Raw genomic sequence first — 22,512 nt, 5'->3', positions numbered from 1 at the left:
CCTTTCTCACTATTTATGGAATGCAATAAAAGGAAGGTTTCACTTTCAAGGAGATTACTACATTTTCCTCTATTCTTGTTAGGTCTGATATCAGGATTTGATTCAATCAGTTGATGAACTGGGACAGGCTGCCCAGGGAGGTTGTGGATTCTTTCTCTGGAGACATTCAAGTCCCATCTGGACTGTAGAGCCTACCAGTAGAGGGTCTGCTTAGCAGGTAGACTTGATGGTCTCTGGAGGTCCTTTCCAACCTCAGCAATTTTGTGATTCTGAGTTTCTGTGATCCCATAGGAGGACATGACATAAGCCCCCACCGCTCAGGAGAAGAGGACACAACACACTCACACCCTGCTCTTTTCTGGGATCCTTTCTGCCCTGCTGCCTTACATCATCACTGGATAGCAACAAAGCCAGCATTAAAGATACAGGCCTCTGAAATTACCTTTGATCATCCACTCAGAAGTGCTGGCCATGACAATCATTACTCACTAGAACAGGATAAAGCATCCTACAAAGTTTTCCTAAACCAACACTGTGAGACCTTCTACACTGTGTTTGAATGTTGTCATGATGACTGATTCCAACTTTTAATTAAAAAAAGAAAAGAAAAGAAAAGAAAGAAAAAAAAGACTTAGCTGTTAAATTTCTAATCAAACATTTTATTGGATAAGATGGAGTTACAGTATAATTTAGGTCAGTATGCAAACAAAGTGAAAAAAAATCTTTTCACGCATTGGATAGCTAAGTCTATACTCAAAAAGCCCATTTTTGGCAGAAAGTTATAATTACAATTCTGGATTTTTATTAATTTTACTTTTGACTTGTTTGTATTGGTACTCTGCCAGGAAAAAATTCCAGCCAAGATAGATATCATTTAATATTAAGTACTGCATTATTTTCTTCTAATCTGTGCTTAGCTATTGCAAATCTTTCTCGCAATATAAGCCAAGCCATGTTAGCAAAGCAACTAAACTCTGTGTGCTAATGCTCATTGCCAGTTTATAGTGGCATGGCAACCTGGAGCAATCTGAAAAGAGATGTTTCCAGGAAGAGGATGATCTTTCTTTAAATCAGTTAATCTTTAATCCCATAGCTTCTTCCATTCTCTACTATCAAAAAGAATTAATGAACTAGTAGTACAGTCTTTGGCTTCCATTTCTAAAATAAAATCCATTTAGAAAATAAAGTACAAGTGGCAGTGGAGACCAAGAGATTGGTAATAATGTGTTTTAATAAAAGGAGCACCAGCCTGAAACGTAGGAGCCATTGAATGTGCTTCCCAAATTAGGAAGTATGTTGGCCCTACACATTAATCTTCCCACAGCTTTCATCCCAGCTGTCTATAAACCAGAGATGATAATATCCATCTGAGAAAAGTATTCTGAGGACTGACAGGCTGGTGATAGTTTGTACTGCTCTAGAATGAGCATGAATACTTAGAGGCTGTACGAACTATAGAAACCTGAGTCATTAAAAGTAATTCATTCTTGGTTTTTCAGATATTCTATTCAGATATCTTACCATAATGCTCACAAGCAGAACATGAATACTTGTGATTGTTTTGAAATTTCTTTACAATGTATTAACTTAAAAGTTATATTACATTAGTGGAGATACTGCATTTCTTCCTTCTTCCTACAAGTTTTTTCAAAGCATATTTTTAACTGTCAAAATTTCTGTTAGTTTAAATATTTCTAAAATTGCATAAGTCATATCCTAAAGATACTATTCACTTGTTTTTTATATGTCCCAAAGGAAAGTTAGGATAGGTACACTTTTTTCCAAGGGACTAGGAAAATAACTTGAAATGAATTTCACACAAAAATACTGTAATTTGGGACAAATTACCTTTTGACTCTTTCTACACTGATTCCAATGCAAAACTTCAGCTGGTCCAGGAATCTCATCATCTCTGTATCTCTCTACTACATCCTATCCTGTATCCTACCTGAAATACGTTTACTCTCTGTTTATTTGCAAAGCAAAGCCCTTAAGGAAATGTGTATACAAGTCATTGGTTTGTAATTTTGATATTACCTGTTTCATGAGGAAAAATGAAAAAAAGATTTTGAGATAAGCAAGGGAAGACTTTCTGCTCTCAATGCATGCAAAGTCCAGATAATTTTCTACAAAGCCCTTGCAGAAAGGGACAGAAGAACAGATGAGTTAATATAGGATTGTGTTCATTACAAAGCTCAGCAGAGTTTCGGGGATAGGACTGGAATTCGTCTGTGGAGAGCAGGGGAGAAGCTTTGCTACCTGTTGCAAAATGCTCCACAGCAATGGGCCAGAGCATGGCTTAAGAGTACAGAAAAGTCTTGATTTCTCTCTGACTCAGCTCAAAGATAAATAATGCATGTGAGGTTGGAAGGGAGTTTATTCTAGTTTATTCCCATTGTCTCTCATCTTCCCATCATGCACCAAAGTAGCATTTGGCTCCGTCAGTTATGATTTGTGTGGACAAAATTTGTATGTCTTATCATCTCAACTTCTTCATGACCTCCTCTTGAGTCTCTAGCTATAAAAAATTGATACCTGCTAATCTGCTGTCTAACAACTGCCTTCTACTGTGTCTCCTTGGTGTCCATTTCCTGTCCCAAATCCCACTTTGGGGCACAGAATTTATTTTTGTTCTCTGTTTATATGGAGTCCAATACAAAGAAATGCTAGCCCATCCATGAACTCTGGAGTACTACAGTTAATAAATAATAGTTTCTTAGTCTTTGGGAATATCTAAGGCTAAATAATTGCTAGAAATTCTCTTTTACTGAGAAGTAAGTATGCAGGTACTTAGTTCATGTGCTTGATCCTATCATAGCTATATTTCTCAAGACTTTAGAAGATGTTCATCAGCAAAAAAAACCAATGTAATAAAGAAATGACAAAGCATTCCTTATCATTAAAGGGCAACGCGGAAGTCAAAAGTTCCTTTGAAAAATATGATTTATTTTTACCTGTTTTTGTTGTTACTGAGTTTTTGCTTGTTTGTAGAATACAAGGGCATTTCTATTTAATATGACATTACAGGATGAAAATATTGAAACATTCTACTAACTAGAAATAATTAGAAAGGAGGAACCTCACTTGTGTACAGTGAAACATCCTCTGTAATCACACTCTTCTTTCCTGACCACAAAAAAAAAGCCCTCAGAAGCCAGTGTACTAATTTAGACCCTATTGGTAGGGAGTGTGACCAGATCAGCCCTTTTTTGTTCACTAATGATAATGTAATGACAGAATTGACAGACCTACAAGTATGTGTAGTCTTTCATGAAGTAAAATTTTCTGTCAAGTAAGTTGGCCAATTTGGCTAATAGCAGGTGGTTACAAGAAAGCTAGTGTGAAAATAACAAAGCTTTAAAGGACAATAACAGACTTCATGGTGAGGATCACTATTTTCCTGTTGTCTTTCAAATGTTAGGAATGAAAAAAAGTTCCTGCTTCAGCTTCTGGCTCCAGAAATGCACCAGTTTGCCTGTTAAAATGCCAATTTGTGTTTCCTGGATCACAGATGATCAATTGTAGAGATGCTGGAACATAAGAGATACTCAGCAATCAAAATCCTCAAGAGGATATGTGGGTAGTTGAGTGGCCTGCAGTCTTACTGTTTTCAGCCTGCTTTCTCTTTATACAATTCTCTGAAGCACAACCACAACATGAGGAAATCTTTTCATTTGGATAAAGTATGCTCCATTAGATCCCGTGTTTTGTTTGTGCACATGCATATGCACACACAGACACAGAGGATGCCCCTGTCAAACTAAAGTCTTCTACTCACCCTGCTTTAAGAAGACATTCAAAGAACAAATAAAATTTTTCAGTGTGGTTACCAGTTTTGCAATTGAAGTTCTAATAAATCTCTGTCACTAAAACTTTCCATGACTATCTTCTAACTGCAAAACAACACATCTGAGAATTTAAACAAATAATAAGCTGACAGTATGAGTTGATTTGATGCTTTTTAAAATCCAATTGACCTTCGTCAAGGCAAAGGCAAAAGATCAACACTTGACATTTTGCTCAAAATAAAGAAAACATAATTTAGCAATTTTTATCCAACCATGGTTAGCTTGAGCTCCACAGTTGCTCTTTCCAGATTCAAATGATTTGCAGTCCTCACATGCATTAGAAAGCTTCCTGAGAGACCTGCAACTAAGTGGTTATGGTCAGATCTCACATTTAACTGTTGACACATTCCCCTTTAGAGAAAAAAAAACATCACAAAAATTTAGTATTAAAACATTGGCAACATTACACTTACAAACCTTCAAACAAACTGATTGTTGAATAAACATGACAGTACAGTCAACACACTCTGTAAATCCATGATTCTTTTGTAAATAGAAGGAAATACTGAAAATCTCAGATAATTTAGTGCTGTGAGATTACAGCCATACAGTGTTTCGAGCAGCTTAGATATTTATCTGCTTGCTCATATAAATCAGAACTGGCAGAGTAGTGTTGGAAAATAAAAAGTTTCTCTGAGTTAGAGTCAAATCTGAAAAGGACTGAAATGTCTAAAAAAATGCCTGTTGAGAAACAGGATGTATTATTTGGTGTGCAACATAACACTAGTGTTACACCACAACTGCTGCACCACGGTAGTTAAGTGTGAACAGATGAACTGCTGACATGTAAAATAATATCAGGCTCCTAAAATAGCATTTTCAAATCCCTGATCACCACTAATATTCCCTTAATGCTCCTATCATGTACAAAATTCATCTCTTTGAACAGTGGGCTCAGAATTATGCATAGGATTTCAAACAATATGCCACCAGTATTTTATATGCATAATGGTGTTAATATCGCTACTGGGTACAAAATTAGTGTCACATTTGCATGCTTCAAGTCTGTATCATGCTGGTGATTTGAAATTGTCCTGCAGTAAAGAATCACACCCATTTCAGCTTGTATTCCTCCACTATATGTAGGTTGCACTGAATGTGATGTCTCATATTTATTTCCATGGAAACTACAATACATACAAAAAAAGCAATACCACTGTTTCATAGAGAAAATTCTCAGCTGAAAAATATTCAGCAGTTACCACCATTAGCTGTGCATCTTCACTGGCAAAGAACCTGCACATTGCACTCTTATCAATCTGCACCAGAAGAGGTGGCCCACTGTTGCTGCCGCTACCACTGAAATGTAGCACCCACTGACTCACATCCACTGCTTGGTTTCCAGAAGTGTACAGCAAGCATCAGTGAATGTCAGTGGGTGCCTCTTTTTCTGCATGGAAGAATTCACTGACACACCTTTTTCTTCATTAATACCTTCATGTCAGATGCCGTTCTGTCAGACTGTCCCTCTGCTGCCATCTGTCACACAGCAGCAACATACAGTGGGACACCGGTGGGAAGTTCCACCTCTACTGTCATTCCGCCAACATCACCTCTGACAGTGGGCCAACAGTATAAAACAGGAGGTATTACTTTTGGAATAGCCCTTGTATGTAACTGATGAACTTCCAGCAGAAATTCTTTTACTATTAGTATCTTAATAAATAATTTTGCACTTAGTGTTGTTGAATCACACACAAAAAATCTTTTAAGTCATTCCATGACTAAAACCTGTCTGTTTAGCTGTATGTGATACTTCATTCCTCCAAATCTTGGTGTAATGAAAAAGTTGTACTAGCATTTTTCTGCTTTGGTCATAACAAAAATCAAGCTGAAGATTAGTACCAAGACACATTATTTTAAAATATTAGTATTTCTCCAATTTTTATTCATCCTTAATCCTTTCTGTGTGTGTGTGTATGTGTGTGTTTGTGTGTGTTTCAGTATGAAATACTTCCTTTGAGTTGGACAGATAATGCCTTTCTTTCTGTAGGCTAGCAGATAATTGGTTGAAGTAGTAATTGATAGCTATATTTTATCTTACTTTTGAGGGATTCCTTGCTTACTCTTTTCCAAAACACTTCTAAGTAAGAAGCAAACTTTACTTTCATGTCATGTTATTGTTTCAAAACCCTATTGTTTCTTTTGGCAATCTATTACAGTTCATAATAATAATGCTGTAGAAAAAAGGTACTCTAAAAAGAAACCATTATATCAATTTCTTTTAGTCTAACTCCCTCACAATCTGAACAACTCCTACTCATTATTGCCTATACTGGCATAATCACTATTAAGTGCACTTAGTGAACAGCTGTCCATTGGAAATTTGCATTTGCAGGCTATTTGAATGTAGGTTAACAGAAGAAAAAGAATTAAGGGCTATTAGAAGAAGCTGCCAAAGATTGCTCTCACTGATGGTTTCAAGATGATTTTAAGTGTAACATGCACACAATAGATGAGAATTTCACTAGATTATTAATCTTTTTCAGTGGTCTATCTTTTTACTCTTTAGAATTTCAGATCCTCATTTTGGTTGTAGCACACAATAATATTTTTATCCATGACCAAAGTCCTTTCATGTTCTATTCTATAAGGAATATATTGCTTACATGATTCAATTTTTTTTCCCCATTCTTCTATACATTTTTCATACCCCTAAACTTTCTCTTTTCTTTGAAACTCAAGAAGTCTGCCCATGAATGAAGGGTGGATGATGGTTCAATAACTCATATGCCTTTGATGCATCAGCTGGATGGCAATCCAAAAATCTAAACAATTTCCAACAGTAACACCTGTTCAAAGTGTATATTGTATGTCAAGGTTAAAATTAAAATACAAGAAGGACAGTATGATGCCTTTAGTCCTTCGGGAAAAAAAAAAAAAAGAAATCAATCTTTACTGAATTTAGAATTATTAACTTAAGAATAAAAGCTTATCACGGTTTCCCCTAAATTGTATATAATTAGTGCACTGAATAATAAAAAACCCTAAGAGAGATAAAAGCAGTAATTCCATTCATTCTTACTACAGCAGTTGTTTGGAGGCCATCTAAGACATATATAAAATTAGGGAAATAATGGGAGTTTTTGCCCTCAAACATAGTTTTACTTTTATTTACAATGAAGACAGCAAAAAGGCTTCTTTCTCATACACTGATATCAGTTTTGTACAACAAAAAGGGTTCTTGTGTAGGAAATACCTATCTGCAGAATAGATGAATGAGTCATTCCTCTAGAAGCTATTAAAACCTGATCTGTATTTATTTCACCTTTCATGAATCATGAAGTGATTTCAGATCACCCTTCATAACATCATAACATGATGATGTCAGCATGAAGATAGGTATGTACACAGACCATTTTGAGGTACTGAAACTTGAGAAACATTATATCCATCACTTCACAGTCATCCCTGGAGATGGCTCACATTGTATCAAACTTTCCCTGCCTATAATATTTCCATCTCTGCAGGATTTATCATTAGTCTTGCAATATTTTATGTTTTCCTAAAAGCTCATGTTCTCAGTGCTATATTGTTGGTGTTGTTATCCATTACGACGAATAGCTTGAGAATAGGGCTTTACACGAGTCATATCACCAGAAACATAGAAAAGTGGCAGACAGTACCTCTGGAGGTACTGCACTGATCTGGTCAGTTGTCAGTGGTGTTGCCTAGATGAGTTTTAATATTCTACAACATTGGAGATATAAAACTTCTCTGAGCAGGAGAATTAGTCATAGCCAACACAGGATCACAAGGAGAAAATCATCTTGAAGTACTTGATTTCCTCTTATGACAAGGTTACCCATGAGGCTGACCAAGGGAAGCCAGTAGCTGTAATATTTTTGGATTTCAGAAAATAACATTTCTCCTTCAGGAAAAGAAAAATGTCCAGCATACAGCTAGATAGAAACATAATGTGATGGGTAAAGAACTGGTTGACAGATCGGACGTGAGGGGTAAGAGTAAATAGGTAACATCAGGCTGGCAGCCCTTCACTGGGGGGGCTTCTTAAGGCTCTGTTTTGGGTCAGTTCTTTCATGCTGTCATAAATGGTCTGGATGCAGTACTTGAATGCATACTAAGTAAGTTTGCGTAGGAAAGTGAATTAGGAAGAGCTGTTGATTCTTTCAATAGTGTGGAGGCCTTGCAGCAAGATCCTGACAAATTAGCAGACTGGGCAATCACCAACTGCATGAATTTCAACAACAGCAAGCGCAGATTCTACTCCTGGGATGGGGTGACTCTGGCAGATGTAGAGACTGGACAACAGTCCTGTGTAAAGGGATCTTGGGTTCTGATTATTTTGGGTGCCAAAATATCAGGACATAAAATCATTACACAGTGTCCGAAGCAGGACTATGAATATGGTGAAGAATCTAGAAGGGCAAGATGTGTGAGGAGTGACTGAGGTCTCTGAGTGTGCTCAGAGCAGAGTAGGGGAGCTGACAGGAGCCCTCATGATGGCTGCAACTCCTCACAACGATTGGAGGGCAGTGCTGAGCTCTGCTCTCTGCTGAGCTCTGGGCCTGAGGGAAGCTGGGGTGGGGTTAGTAGCAGGCTCTTCTCTAGAGGGCAGTGGGCACTGAAACAGGCCCCCCAGGATGTTTGGACAATGCTCTCAAACTCTGGATTTGGATTTTGGGCTGTTCTGTGTGAAACTAGGAGCTGGATTTCACAATCCTTGTGGATCCCTTCCATCTCAGGATATGCTACTACATATTCCATTAGTGACTTTCTCACTTGGCTAAATAAGCCCTGCTTTACTCAAACATTTTTCAGAGGATAAATTTCCATGCCTCTGACTACTGTGGCAGTCCTTCTTTCTACCCACACCCTCCACATACCTTGTGAACTAGAAGTCCCAAATCTGCACAAAGTATTTCAAGTGTAGCCTCTTCTGCACTGAGCAGACAGAAATTAACTCACAAAAGTTAAGCCAGCCGAAACCCTCCCACAGCACCCCAGAACTGTCTTATCTACAGCAGGAATACACTGCTGCTCCACACTCATCCTGGCACACTCTCACTCTTCAGCAAGATCAGGGGTCAGATATATAATATCAAGGCTGAAGACATTCATAGTGTACTACAAGAGTGTAACTGTGCACATCTCTTTACTGACCCTTGTGAGGTTTTCCCTCAAATTTATAAAAGTCTTCCTGGAGTAGTTCTGCCATGTGTTGTGTCAGCCATATCCCCTGGTTACTATCAACAGTGACTGGGAGCAGCGCTATGTCCTTCCTTTCCATCAGTCGTATTCTCAATTGCCACTATTCTTCAAAAATGGTGGTGGACTCACCATTAAATAGCCAGTTCTTTCAGCACTTCTATATGAATCCTTTCAGCATTATGGATCTGGGTATTACAATTTTCCTATGTAGAACACAGCCCGCTTCTTCCCTGCTGTTTGCTGCCTGTCTCCATCTGAAAGTGAGCCAGTGCATGAAGAAGGCTTTGACTGCAAATAACAATGCCAAAATAAACAAACAAACAAAAAGTGCTCAGCTTTTATGCTAATCACAAAGAAATTCATTACTTTCTACACATAAAAGCCACATTCTTAACTTCTGAATAGCATAAGCTGGCAGTGCTCTATCAATTAATCTTAAATAATAGTACAGAACTTAGTCAAATTTAAAGGCAAAATACAGATTAATTCTACATAATGATTATACTGACATACTTCTTTCAGCTGAGTTACTGAGAAAAATGCTACTTATGGTGACAAAGAGAGATTAGCAGCAATATAAAATGAAGAGGCAGATAATTTGTTAAAGATAAGAAATCAAGTTGGTTGCTATTTTATTCTCAACAATAAGAGAAGTCTGTTGTTACTGACAAAGCCAGAAGATGAAAAGAATGTACCTGATCCCAAGTTCCTTTCAGTGGATAAATTTCCACTGAATGTAGCAATTCATCTTACAGATATATTCCTTTTGTTGATTCCTACTATACAATTCTTACTATTACTACATTTCTAGGAGAATGATTAAAACTGCTTTTTCATCTTCTATCTTAAAAAATAATTTGAGTATTGGGAGATTTTTCCTGAAATGTATGTTCAATATGTATATTCTCCAAGAAGTGCTGATGGAACACAGTAAATGCTAGAAGACCTAACATGTAATTTAATACCAACATTTGTTTTTTTAAAAAATGCATTTATTTTCTTCCTATTCTTACTGGGCAAGTGTTTTAAGTAATCTCTTTTTCTTGAATCTACTTGAAAATCCAGTAAAGTCAAAGCATGTTCCGTATATCTGCACCATCATAACCAAGGAACATCCAAACCAGCAATGCTTTATTTATGAAACTACATACTTTTTTGCTTTGTCTTGTTTTCTACTATAGACTGATATTTGCATTTATTAATTAAGGACTTGTGTAGATAAAGGAAATATTTTCCAGTAATTCCATAAGTAATTTGATAGTATATTAATAACAGATTTCATTAAATAAAATAATGGTAATCATTAATTAGAGTATGTTTATGGTGGAACATAGAGAATAATAATTTCAGGAGGAACATGAGGAAGATACATAGAGAGTGGGCTATAAAATTGGATGTTTTGTCTTGAGTCACTGAATGATCATCAAGGTTCTTAGGTGTTTTCATAAATCTGGACCAATGCTATTGCCCAATGAGGATTACAAAAGTTTAGCTGCTGATGTCAAAATGTGACAAGTCTCAAAAACTGAAAAGTTTTCTCTGTCTGCTCTATATTAGTTCCTTTTACTGCTTGGCTTCAAATAAATGCACAAATGAATGTACAGTATTTCTTAACTCCAGCCAAACTTGCAGGGCTGCTGACCTTAAAAAAAGTAACTTATTTTTCTATGATAACTTGCTCAATTATAAAACAAGTGAACTGTCCTTATTATACTGTTTTCTTTTGTTGAGGTACACTATGTTTGTTTCAAAGATAAAAGAAGTCTCCAGAAACAGTGCAGGAATGTACTTGATCACACAGATGTCAAAATGCAAGGCTTGTTGTGGATGCTTAATTGCATTTGATTCATGCACTCTGCTGACAGAAAAGGGTTTGGTATTATTTGTACTATCTCCATGTGAACAAGCTTATGCAATTTTCTTGATGTTCTGCTTGTACATTATCTTAACCTGGCAATACTACAACAACTTCACTGTCTTCTGTTAGGCTTACCTATAGAGCATTGTCTTTTCTGCAAAACCGTGAGGAAGCCTTTTTGACCCAGCGTATTTACTCGTGTCTATCCAGTACTTGATTTTCTTTGCCTTTACATACTGCTCTGAACAGAATTGTGTTCTCCATCAGGGACTCATCAGAAGGTGCTTTAGGAAGATGCCAGAAGGAACAGGAAGTGATACTTATAGCTGTACCCCTTTCAGTATTCTCTGGCTATTCACACACAGTTAAATACCAAACCTAAGGAAAAAAACTATACTATTTGCAATTGGCACTGGTATGGGTTTAAGAACTGCTTTTTGTTGTTGGTTTTTACCTTTGTTGTTTCCAATGTATTACTACTACATGTTTAACTTTAAATCTCTGTTCTCTTTTTGTTATATCAATGATGTGGTATGTTTTTTTTCATTTTGTTTTTGCCTCTGAAACCTTAGGCATTTCTTTTGCCACAATTTTTTTGTTGTCCCAGAAACAAGGTATTCCTCATTACCATGTTGTTTTGCCACCATGTCTACTGTTTTCTCTGAGATTTTATCTCCTTTCTACCTGAAATAGTGCTTGCTCACATTCCAGTTAGCCTCTGTTACTCTAATTATTTAAGTCTGGAGAATGACATCTGCTTTTGCCAAGGTCAGATTTGGGTGTGCACCTGTTTAGTAGGCTTCTGTATATCCAACCTGTTGCCAGCAGGAACAGGGCAGTGATTGTCCCCCTGCATTCAGCTCTGATGAGGCCGCACCTCGAGTGCTGTGTCCAGTTTTGGGCCCCTCACTGCAAGAAAGACATTGAGGCCCTGCAGCGGGTTCAAAGAAGGGCAGCAAAGCTGGTGAGGGGTCTGGAGCACAGGGCTGATGAGGAGCGGCTGAAGGAGCTGGGGTTGTTCAGTGTGGAGAAGAGGAGGCTCAGGGGGGGAGACCTCATTGCTCTCTATAACTTCCTGAAGGGAGCTTGTAGTGAGCTGGGGGTTGGCCTCTTCTCTCATGTAACTAATGGTAGAATTAGGGGGAATGGTGAAGGGAGATTCAGGCTGGACATTAGGAAATACTGCTTTTCTGAAAGAGTGGCCAGGCAGTGGAATGGGCTGCCCAGGGAGGTGGTGCAGTCACCAACCCTGGAGGTGTTCAAGGAATGTTTGGATGTTGTGTTGAGGGATATGGGTTAGGGAGTACTATTGGTGATAGGTGGATGGTTGGACTGCATGATCTTGTAGGTCTTTTCCAACCTTGGTGTTTACGTGATCTGATCTTTCTTGTTAAATGTACTATTGGCTTTTTAAACATTCATATTTGAAATTCTGAATCTTTTTCTCATACTGTTACTTATTGCCAATTAGCTGACCTCTAAAATTCGTTCTTGTCAAGTCAACTTTCTGTCCAGTTTGGAAAAACAACTGCTGATTCCAGATTTTTCCAGGGTGTTTTGGGAACACTTATTTTATATGTAATTATTTTGCTTAATGTGGTTATGAACCATCCTGGTGTGCTCAAACACAGAATGGGAAGACACTTTATTCATTTGTGTGTCAGCCACAACAGCTGGATTTTTTTGAGTACTGTGGTTAGTGATGAGTTACCTCGTAGTCTTGGTTTGTTTTTCACTTGATTTGAAATTGATGAAAAATAGACTTTTGATTCTGTTGACATGTGGTGGGGATTAGAACAAGGTACAGAAAACTAGAACAGAGGCGCTCGGGTGTACCTAATGCTTTCTAGTTTGCAGCGTGCATATATTCTAAATTGTAAGAGAGACTTGAGGGGTACAGTGCAGGTTGTTGGAAGTACAGCCAGAGAGTAATCAAGACCATAATGAAAAAGGATGATGATAAATGAATTCAGCTGAGCAGCCTCAGCTAAAGCCTAACCCCAACCTCTGTGAACAAGGGGAAGAGATCCACCCACCTCCCTGAACTTTGGATCAAGCTTCGATTGAACTGTAAATATGCCAGTGATTACCTCAGCTATTCAAACTAGAAACACCCTGCAAATCTCATGAAAAACACAGTGATCTATGCTATTAGTATAGCATACACAAAATGGTTTGTGAAATCCTAACCTTCAGAGAGATACACACAAGACAGCAGCTTGTTCCTTCCCTTTGGACACCAACAAACAGCTTGTGAATAAACCCATTAAGAAAGAGCTAAATATTCCTCTCTTGTTCTGCACTGAAAGGGTCAGGAGCATCACCCTTTCACAAGAGAGCACAGGATAGACTTCAGTGACACAGGTGCTGCACAGACGGAATAATCAGGAACGTGCCACTGAGGAACTCCAAGCATCAGATATCTTAAGCACAGTCTTTCGCTCCTTTTATACTTTCTAAAATTATTTTGAGATTTCCTACTTTTAGCACAACAGAAGGGTAAGTTCTTAAATACATTTTAAACTTTCATTTCGGCCTCAGTGAACAAAGGGGGCATAGCTATGCCGATTTTCTGGGTGAAGGTTTACTCAGAGACCATGTAAATCAGCCATTGTTCTCCCAAGCAGCACTTCGCATGCTAATTCCTGAAGTTACAGAGAAAGGACTGTCCTCCCTCTTCATGCACATGAATAGCATGCACTGTAAGCTCCTCTCCAATGGAAACCATTTCTCACAGGAAGAGCTCAGAAACAATTTGTCCTTAGGAGAAGATTTTTCTGTCAAGTACATGTCCTTGGAAATGTTTGTCATGTGGCTAAACAAGTGAATTGGATAATACACAGTGCTTTTGCAGTCTCCTGAGCTGAATCCATCTGGATAACGAACACATTTAACGTGCTGTGCCTCTGTTTGCAGGTCTGTAACTCTTGAACAACAGGGAACAGGTCTCTGCTCCTTGTAAAACATTTCTTGTTCTCTTTCCTCTTGGGGAAGAGTGTTTAATGTACCTGATGCTGAAGAGATACCTTCTCCCTTTAATAAATTTATATATTATCCCTTTGATAAATTTATATATTAGAAAGTAGTTTATATAATGTCTGCTAATGAAAGGTAGACGTCCTATTATATCTCATACCTAAAATTTAAAATATTGGCCAGCAAGAGAGTAGACATCTTAAATTTTTGCATGTCTTTTCGATAAAAGAAACAGTATTTTATCTTTGAGTTTTTGCAGATTGTCCAGTGCTAGGAAATGAAAAAAGAAAAGTAACATATTTCTCCTTTTAATAACATACATTAATACATTGATAAGTATTGATGTAATTTGATAGAAATATGTCTGCTGTGGGGGTGCTGTATCATATCCTGCAGACCAGCTGCCACCTACAGACATTCTCCAGATTCTACCTTCTCTCAGGCTAAGAAGCCAAATGTCATCAGATACAGAAGAGACCACAAGAGACCACATGGTCATCAAACTCTCTCCTGAACACCGTTCACATCTGCTTGGTAAATACAAGTTTCTTTCTTAGGTGGAGAGTGAAGGAAACATTGCCAACAGAAGCACTGGCACTGCTACAGCTACAAAGCTGAGGCTGTGCCCCATGCATAGAACCAGTGAGTCAGAGGGAAAAACCTCTAATATTTGGTGCTTTAATTTTTCATTTCCTTAGAATGATTTCAAACAAAGCTGCTGGACATACACAATTGAGAGCTGAGATGCAATAGAGAAAATATCTCTGAGAAATGCCACGTTGTAAGTGATGTTTTTGCTGTCACTGGGTGCGGTGCACAGAAAAGTACTGGTCATGGCAGTACAAATTATGTAAGACATAACGTCAAATGACACAATAACATCTATAGAAATTCCTGTTTTTTTCAGTTGCATGAAATTATGCATGCAAGTATTTCTGACATTCTAAAATCCATAAAAATTAGCTTTAAGAAGAAGCACACAACTCTGAATGTAATATCTATGTGGCAGTTACTGAAATACCTTTTGCATGGACCAGCAACATAGACAAGAGATCAGTCAAAAACAACAAGAACTAGCCAATAAGAGTAAAAATAAGCTATTTATACTTCAAAGTATATGATTTGAAACAAAACAACATAAAGACATCAAATTTAACAACTGAAAAACTTCATATAGATTGAGAAAAGCAAATTTGCCATCTCAGTTTTGTCTGGATTTAGATAAGATCCTAACATGCACTTCTCTGTTATCAGTCCTGACTTGCACATTATTCTAGGCATGTTCAGTGTCCATTTCTCATGTCATCTGCTATCATACTGGACCACTACTGCAATAAATTTCTGCCAAACATTGTGGGACTCTCATTTTACACAACTGGCTTTCAGCATCCCCTTTCACTTCTTGCTGCTACTGCAGGTATGAAAATCTTGAAACTTGCAGCATGCATTAAAATAATAATTCCATGGCTCTGCGCCATTACTTGGATAGAACATTCACATTCGTGCTACTGCAAATTCTGTGGGGCTTCACTTATGGTCTCAGATTTTGCAGGGGGAAAGGACAGGGAGGAGACAAGCAAGGACCCTGTGGCTAGATCTGAAGAGCTGTGACCACTGCACTGCAAAATAGTTTCCTAAAATGCAACTTTACAGATAATTACTGAAGAAGATCTACTCATGTAACTTCACAGAAATGAAAAAAAATCATAATGAATTTTTACTCATATATGCCAATACATGCAGAATAAATAAATGAAAGTTGTATTGAACAATTAAACGTATTACAAGGAGAATAAACTATGGTTATTTTTCTCTGTTTAAATAACTGTTTTTGACTGTGATGATCATTTTGAAAGCATGTAGATTTTTCCTTATGGAAACCCTCCCATTTTGATCTTACAACTAAAATACACCTGTTTTGAAAAATATTTTTATTAAAAATATAAATATATAAACTATTTTGAATTCTTCATCATTTTACTGTTCTCATACATTACAGGTGCTTTCCCATCCATGATATAGTACCCTCTGTTCTGTAAACAACTCCATAATGTGCACTAGGGTGCTCAGTTCAGTGAAACACAGAACTGGCTGACTCAATGGAAGCCTTTCTTCAAAGGGCTGTTTTTATTTTTTGAGGGAAGCAATCATAACATCTAGTCTGCATTTGATTTTTTCAAGGAAAATATCTCAAATTAGTCCATGTTGAATGAGAAAAGCCAATCCCCAAGACTCACCTCAAAACAAAAAAATCACTGTTACAGTAAAGCTTTTTGTTTGTGTGTTTGCTTTTTTTAAAAAAAATAGAATTAACACATAATGAAAATTTAAAAAATGTGTTTCTTTATGAAGGCTGCAGAAGCTTCAGTCTTACTGCTATAATTATCTCAGTAACATTACATAAGTAAGGAAGCAATTTTCTTTCCCAGTTTATAAACTATGAAATTAAATGCATGCAATTGTGGCAGTTGTTTCAAAACAGTGCACCTCATGCATTAACATGCCTTCTATATGTGAATTTCAGAAACAGACACACATCACCATTAGGTCTTATAGTGTGGCACATGCAAGCCACTTTTTGTTTCTGCATTTTGCTCATCCCAAACACCAGATGTCTGCAGGACAGAAGGAAGCGGTGGTCACTCTTACCTGCAAGCTATTGAAGATGATGAAGAAGACCAACATCCAGAGGTGCCGGTAAGCCATGTGCAGTCCTCCCCACAGCCAGGTGATGGAAATCAAAGCAAAGAGGTACAGCACCAGAGGGATTTCTGGAAAGCAGAATCAGAGGCTTTCATTTGGTGTGAAGAAGCACTTTTTAAGCACAATACAGGCAATGCACAGCCATGTCCCTGAGCTAGGGGCAAAGCCTGGAGGGTGGGATGAATTCACAGGATGCACAGCAGAGCTCCTGGAATTGAGGGGAAAGGGGAACAAATGTTAGCACTGTTCACACAGAAAACAGCAAAGCTCTGGCTTTTCAGTGTATTCTGATTTACTGTTGCTTTTCCTGCAAATCAAATATGAGTATGCACCCAGCCTTATAAAATGTCAAGAGAGTATCTCTGCTCCATTGAGGAGTCTGCCAAAGACAAAATTTGCACTGATTAACGGCATTCACATTCACAAACAAACATGCAAATCTGGCCTAGAGCCCATATGTGGGGCAGCACTTCACATCCCTCTCTGTATTCACAGTGTGAGGGATTTCAGGAGCACTGTCATGAAGATTCTTGCATGAAGCAACAGAAGAAAGCAGCAGGATGTTTAGCTCTCAGCCCCAGCCTGTCCTGTTCCTGACACCCAGGCCCCAGTTCTGACAGTGTTCACGACAAAGTCCATGTTTGCCTGGTCTGCAAGCTGAGAGGAGCAGAGGTGCTGTGCAAAGCATTGCCCCTCTCAATGCCAGCCACAGTGCACCAGTGTAGAGTTTTGGGGAGGCACTGTTTGAGAAACTCACATTAGAGCCTCTAAGCTTAAAGTCCCCAGGGGGAAAGGAAAAACGCCTCATATCCTCAACAGACATTTAACAATTTTCTGTAGTAGCTACTAATATGCACAGCTAGCAGCACGATTCTTTCACAGTAATTAAAAATGTAAAGTTCTCTAAAGCACGAGGTGGCATATTAAGAAATCAAGCATTAGGATTCCTTTTTATCCTACACTGCATACACAATGAATCTAAGTACTTACCAGGCATGTACTTAACAAAGTTCATAAAAATTGGCAAGGACCTGACAATCTCAAAATGTCTGGTTACAGAAATAACCTAATAAAGCAAAATAAAAAATGAATAAACTTACATAAAATGCTGAGTTTTTTAGATTTATCTTTCTGAAGATAAACTCAGTAATTATCCACAGAGAAAGTCCTTGGTTTACTTACGAACAGATATTAAGAGAAAAATATAATCGTTCTGTTAAATACCAACATAATTTAATAAAATTTAGCTCTTTAGAAAGCACAAATGATGCAATGGACTGGCAATTAATGATCAATAATGTAGGCATACTCTAAGTACCGTGCAAAGGTCAAAGTTAACAATGCAGAGAACTTTCTCAGAAAGTTGAAGTAATGACTTGGCTATTGCATGACACTGCAATACTGTTCAACTCAGGTGGAGAGCTGGGAAGAGCAGAAAGGAAGTTACAGGGGGACAAACTGCGGGCAGCAGAGCATGCAAGAAGTAAGAGCTCGATTGCTGCTTTTACTACACAAACATCACATAAGAAAGGTTACCACAATATTAATCATGACCTTACAGCTCTAGATCATTAGACATAACGCTGAAGGAGATGATCAATAAGCTGTCTAGGTCATATCAAACACTTTTGATGTACAATAACCTGACTTTACTATCTTCAAATGTGTGTGAGGGATAGCTCTGATAAATTCACTGCCATCCCAGCAGAGCTGAATTAGTTCAGGTAAAAAGAGAATTAAGTTCACTAAATCTAGCAAGATCTCTAAGAAACACACCTTCAAGAGTAACTCAGATAAAGGTTAACGTAAACAAATGCTAATAAGTGCAAATGAATCAGTTACAAATTTTATATATTTGGTAAAATAATAAAAATGGCATAACGATACCTGTCTTTTGCCACATGCTGAATATGGGTACACTGAATATTATGCTTTTGTCAAGAGCAATTGCTTCATTATCAGTACTGTAAGGGATTAACTCAGACGTGGACTTTGCTAGTACTCAGCTGCTTGAATTCCCTTCACCCACATTCTTATAAGACAATTTGTTGTATTCTCATTTACAAAAATCTTTAAAAACTGGAAATATATCAGAAAATTTATCAGAAAATCATGAACAATTCACCTGAAGTTTATTGAAATAGCATTGCATAAAAGAGGAGGATGCCAATAAAAAGGCATGGAATGATCCAAAACAGTCTAGTTATCTGCGCTTTCCTTCACACGGAGAGGAAACTGACAACTCCTCTCAAACAAACAAGTCTATTTCTGGACAGAAGTAACTTCTCTTACAAGAACTGTACTCTGAATTCAAGTGCAGTAGTCATGCATACAGTACTTGAAATAAATCTCAGAAGATAAAAGACTGCATTTGGACAGCCAAGTCCTTACCAGTGTGATGTAGGTGAGGCACTGTCTAGCAGTTTTGTTGGGCATTATATACATTTGAACTGTGATAGCTCTTTTTTACATGATTAACATAAATTTTTTTAGTACTTGGACTGATGAAAGGTTTTGTTTAAGCAACAGTCAGTCCACCTCCTCCTTAAATACTTCTGTATCTGTATCAGTGTATCTATCCATACAGACATAATGTATGCACATGTCACCATCCTGACTGTTCGTAAGTCCTGAAACATCTCTTCCCTTTTCCTTAACTAGAGGTTTAAGAGACAGTGGCAGAGTTGATGATTCCATAGAGATAAATGCAGTTCATGCAGCCCTAGCTGCAGCTGCTCAGTGTATGCAGACTTAGCGCAGTCCAGGCTGGCATTTGAGCAGGCGAAATTACACTTTATTTACCAAATAGCTCTCTTTGCCCATGGTCTCTCACTTCTTCCCAACTGCTGAGACTTTGTTTATTATTAACGTATCTAAAACCTGCTTTTTTTTCTGCAATGTCTGCTGTTGTAAGAGCTGTCCGACACTGTAATCATTTTCTATGGGCAGTAAAACTATAATTTTACTACAGTAGGGTAGTCCTTAAACACTCTAGATTTTTGTCCAATAATTTACATTAAAAAGATGCTGCTGAGAATCTGAAACAAAGGCTGCAATATTCTCAGGACATGTCTGGATTATAAAATTCATGAACCAGGAAAAGTATTGAAACGGTGGAAATATACAATTTCCTTAATGGGAACCTTGAAGGAGTTGTACTGGGAGAGAAAATTTATCGAGCTTTGCTTCCAAGAAAGGCCAAAAAAGCTTTCCAAATGCAGTACTGTCCCATCATTTCTCCTGTTTACAATTCAGACTCTTCATAACCAGACAAAGTTGATTTCTTTATATTTAGTAATCTTCAGGGCACTTCTACTTCACTACCTCATCTGTTCTGCTCTTGGAGATCTTGGATTCTTAGATGTATTTTAATTCGACGTAACCTTTAAACACAGCTATTCCTGAAGAGTGCACATCAATTGTGATAGACTAAGTTGAAGGCGCCTGCCACTCCCCGTTTTAGCGGGTAGCAGCAGGGGAAATCCTTTGCACATTCAGCCAGCTGCCTGCTGTACAGAGGAAGTGGTTCTTTAAAAATGTCTTCTTGTCAATCCTGTGCTTTACAGTTAAGAAAACTTGCACTTGGGCAGAGAAAAAACCTAACAGCTGAATGAACCAACTACTTGCTCGAACGGAGGCATCGGAGTAAGAACAACACAGAGTCATAAAATCATAGAACAGGTTAGACTGGAAAGGACCTTAAAGATCATGAAGTTCCAACCCCCTGATGAAGGCAGGGTTAAACAAGACCTGTGAAACTAAGATCACTAATTGCTATGGAGCAAACCTCTAGCTCTACTAGGAAAAGTAACTGAACTAGGAAAACAAATTGCTTTTATAGATTGCCAGAATTGCAGCTGTCTGCAGGATATCACAATTAGTCCTTTCAGAAAATCACACCCAGTAACATAGGTAGGCTTTGATGAAGTTTTAGAGTTTGGTACTTATGAAGTAGAATGAACCTCCCAGTTTGGCCTAGATCATATACTTCAGAGGATAATATGCTATTATCTTCCTAGAAATGACAATTGAATAGAAAACAATATTCAGATCCTGAAATTGCCAATTTTCTGTTTCTTTTGCCTGAGCAGTTGAAAACCACTCCTTAATGTTACATACTTGGCCTTTTTCATCACAAAATGAGTTTTAAGCTGCCAGGTAGAATATCTGAAGGTTTTCTTCTTTCTTTTATTACCTGTTAGAGACAGCATTTCCCAGGAATAAGAATCTAACAGTGAAAAGTGTAAATGAAATAGAAATTAATAAGCCTGGAAATATTAGAAAATATTTAAACTCTGAAGTATAAAGCTGAACAAGTGCTTGCAACCACCTAAATGACTTAAAAATAAAAAATAAAGAATATACTGCACATTGCTAACATATCAAAATGTATTTTTACCACTGTTTTGGCTCACAGTGTGTCTACAGCCTGAACTGCTTTTTTTCCCTAAAAATGGAAACGTCAATAAAAGAATCAATTAAATAATACAGCTTTAATGATCTTTTGGGTTTACTATCAATATTTACTATATTTATACTCCTCAAGTTTTTGAGATGATAATACAACTTTAATTGCTTTTCGTAGTTCTTGGCTAGACATGCAGACCTGCTACAAAACCAGGATAATCTTACCTAACATTTTTCCTAGATGACTTAGAAGAATGTGTAACTACTCAGACTGTCACTGTTTCGTGGGACACCTAATCTCAGTAAAACATTTACAGACTATTGCTTAACAAGTCAGGGATCATAACTACAAAAATGCCACAAAAATCTTTTTCTGAAACTAATGACAGTGTTCCAAGTGCTGCTGGCTCCTTTTTTGATTTCTTTTGACAGCTACTGCTTTTTGACAAGGAGTTTGGTAACAGGATTCTGTGGCCAAAATAAAGAAGTTAACAAGACTTCCTCATAGAGCTCAAAGGAGAAAGTTCCGACACCACCATGCAATCAGCAACCCAACACAAAACCTCTGATTCCAGATTGTAAATGTTAAAGATGTGCAGACTTTAACACAATTCGATACTGCAGACTAGAGAGCTGGCAATAAATGTTCACGAAATCCAACTCGAAAAAATTGCTCAGAGATAATTTGCAAAAATACAAAGTAGCAAACCTGATAAAATATTATCTTTGGTTCTTTTTTTTTTTTTTTACTCTGCTACTTTTTTGTGTGTATGTTTTTTTTTGTTTGTTTGTTTGTTTTATTCTGAAATTAAAGAAGAGAAATGCTTATCACACACACGAGAAGAATAGAGACTATGTCACCGTTAAAAAGCATAAAATACAGGCCACTTCAACATTCACATTTAATTTCAGGTTTTTGACAAACTTTTTTACAAATCTTAAAGATACTTCATGGTATAATCAAATGAAAGACTAGGCTTTATTTTATTTTATTACAACTTATGCTGTATAGAGAACATGGCACATACCATGGCAAATCCAAGAAGAAAAGAAAATGTACCTCCTCATCTTAATACAATAAAATTATTTAAAAGTGTTATGCCACATGGTAAATGAATGCTAAGTTCACAACTATATAGGCATAAATCATGCAAATTAACTTGTTTCTGCAGAATTCTTTAAAGGAAGAAAGCTAATTTGAGCATGTGAAGCACAGTAAAAACACAATTTAAATTGCATGAGGGCAGGTGATTATTTTAAGCTATCTTATTCAGATCTTTGTTCTTGATTTCAGCTTGTAATTATGCTTGTGTATTTTGTCTTTAGCTATATTTTTAAAAGCCTCGGAGGCAAAAATTTGTTTTTCTCCTAATTGCAAAAAAGAAAAGCCCCTTGAGCAATACAAAAACTAAAATATTATCCGAAATAGAACTGCGATGAATACTGTGAACACTGAGGTGGCCAACACCTGGCTCCTGATTCCTAGATCCATATTGTCATCTCTGGATGAAAGCGTTCTTGGCACTCACCATTCTATTGCTTCTTTCA

The 22,512-nt window shown here is 37.3% G+C and overlaps 1 protein-coding gene across 1 annotated transcript in view; it reads right to left on the bottom strand.

The window, feature by feature from the left end:
- ADGRV1 (adhesion G protein-coupled receptor V1) overlaps nt 1–22,512 on the bottom strand; it is a 264,974-nt gene that overhangs the window by 28,861 nt on the left and 213,601 nt on the right. The window contains exon 90 of the mRNA XM_052701347.1: nt 16,504–16,625. Within this exon, the coding sequence (XP_052557307.1) occupies nt 16,504–16,625 (122 nt within the window). The remainder of the gene's footprint in view (nt 1–16,503; nt 16,626–22,512) is intronic.

Source organism: Tympanuchus pallidicinctus, unplaced genomic scaffold, assembly GCF_026119805.1.
Source record: "Tympanuchus pallidicinctus isolate F22 unplaced genomic scaffold, pur_lepc_1.0 scaffold4, whole genome shotgun sequence".
NCBI classification, from domain to species: domain Eukaryota; kingdom Metazoa; phylum Chordata; class Aves; order Galliformes; family Phasianidae; genus Tympanuchus; species Tympanuchus pallidicinctus.
Note: the sequence above shows the minus strand (reverse complement) of the source record. Positions and strands in the feature narration are given on the sequence as shown.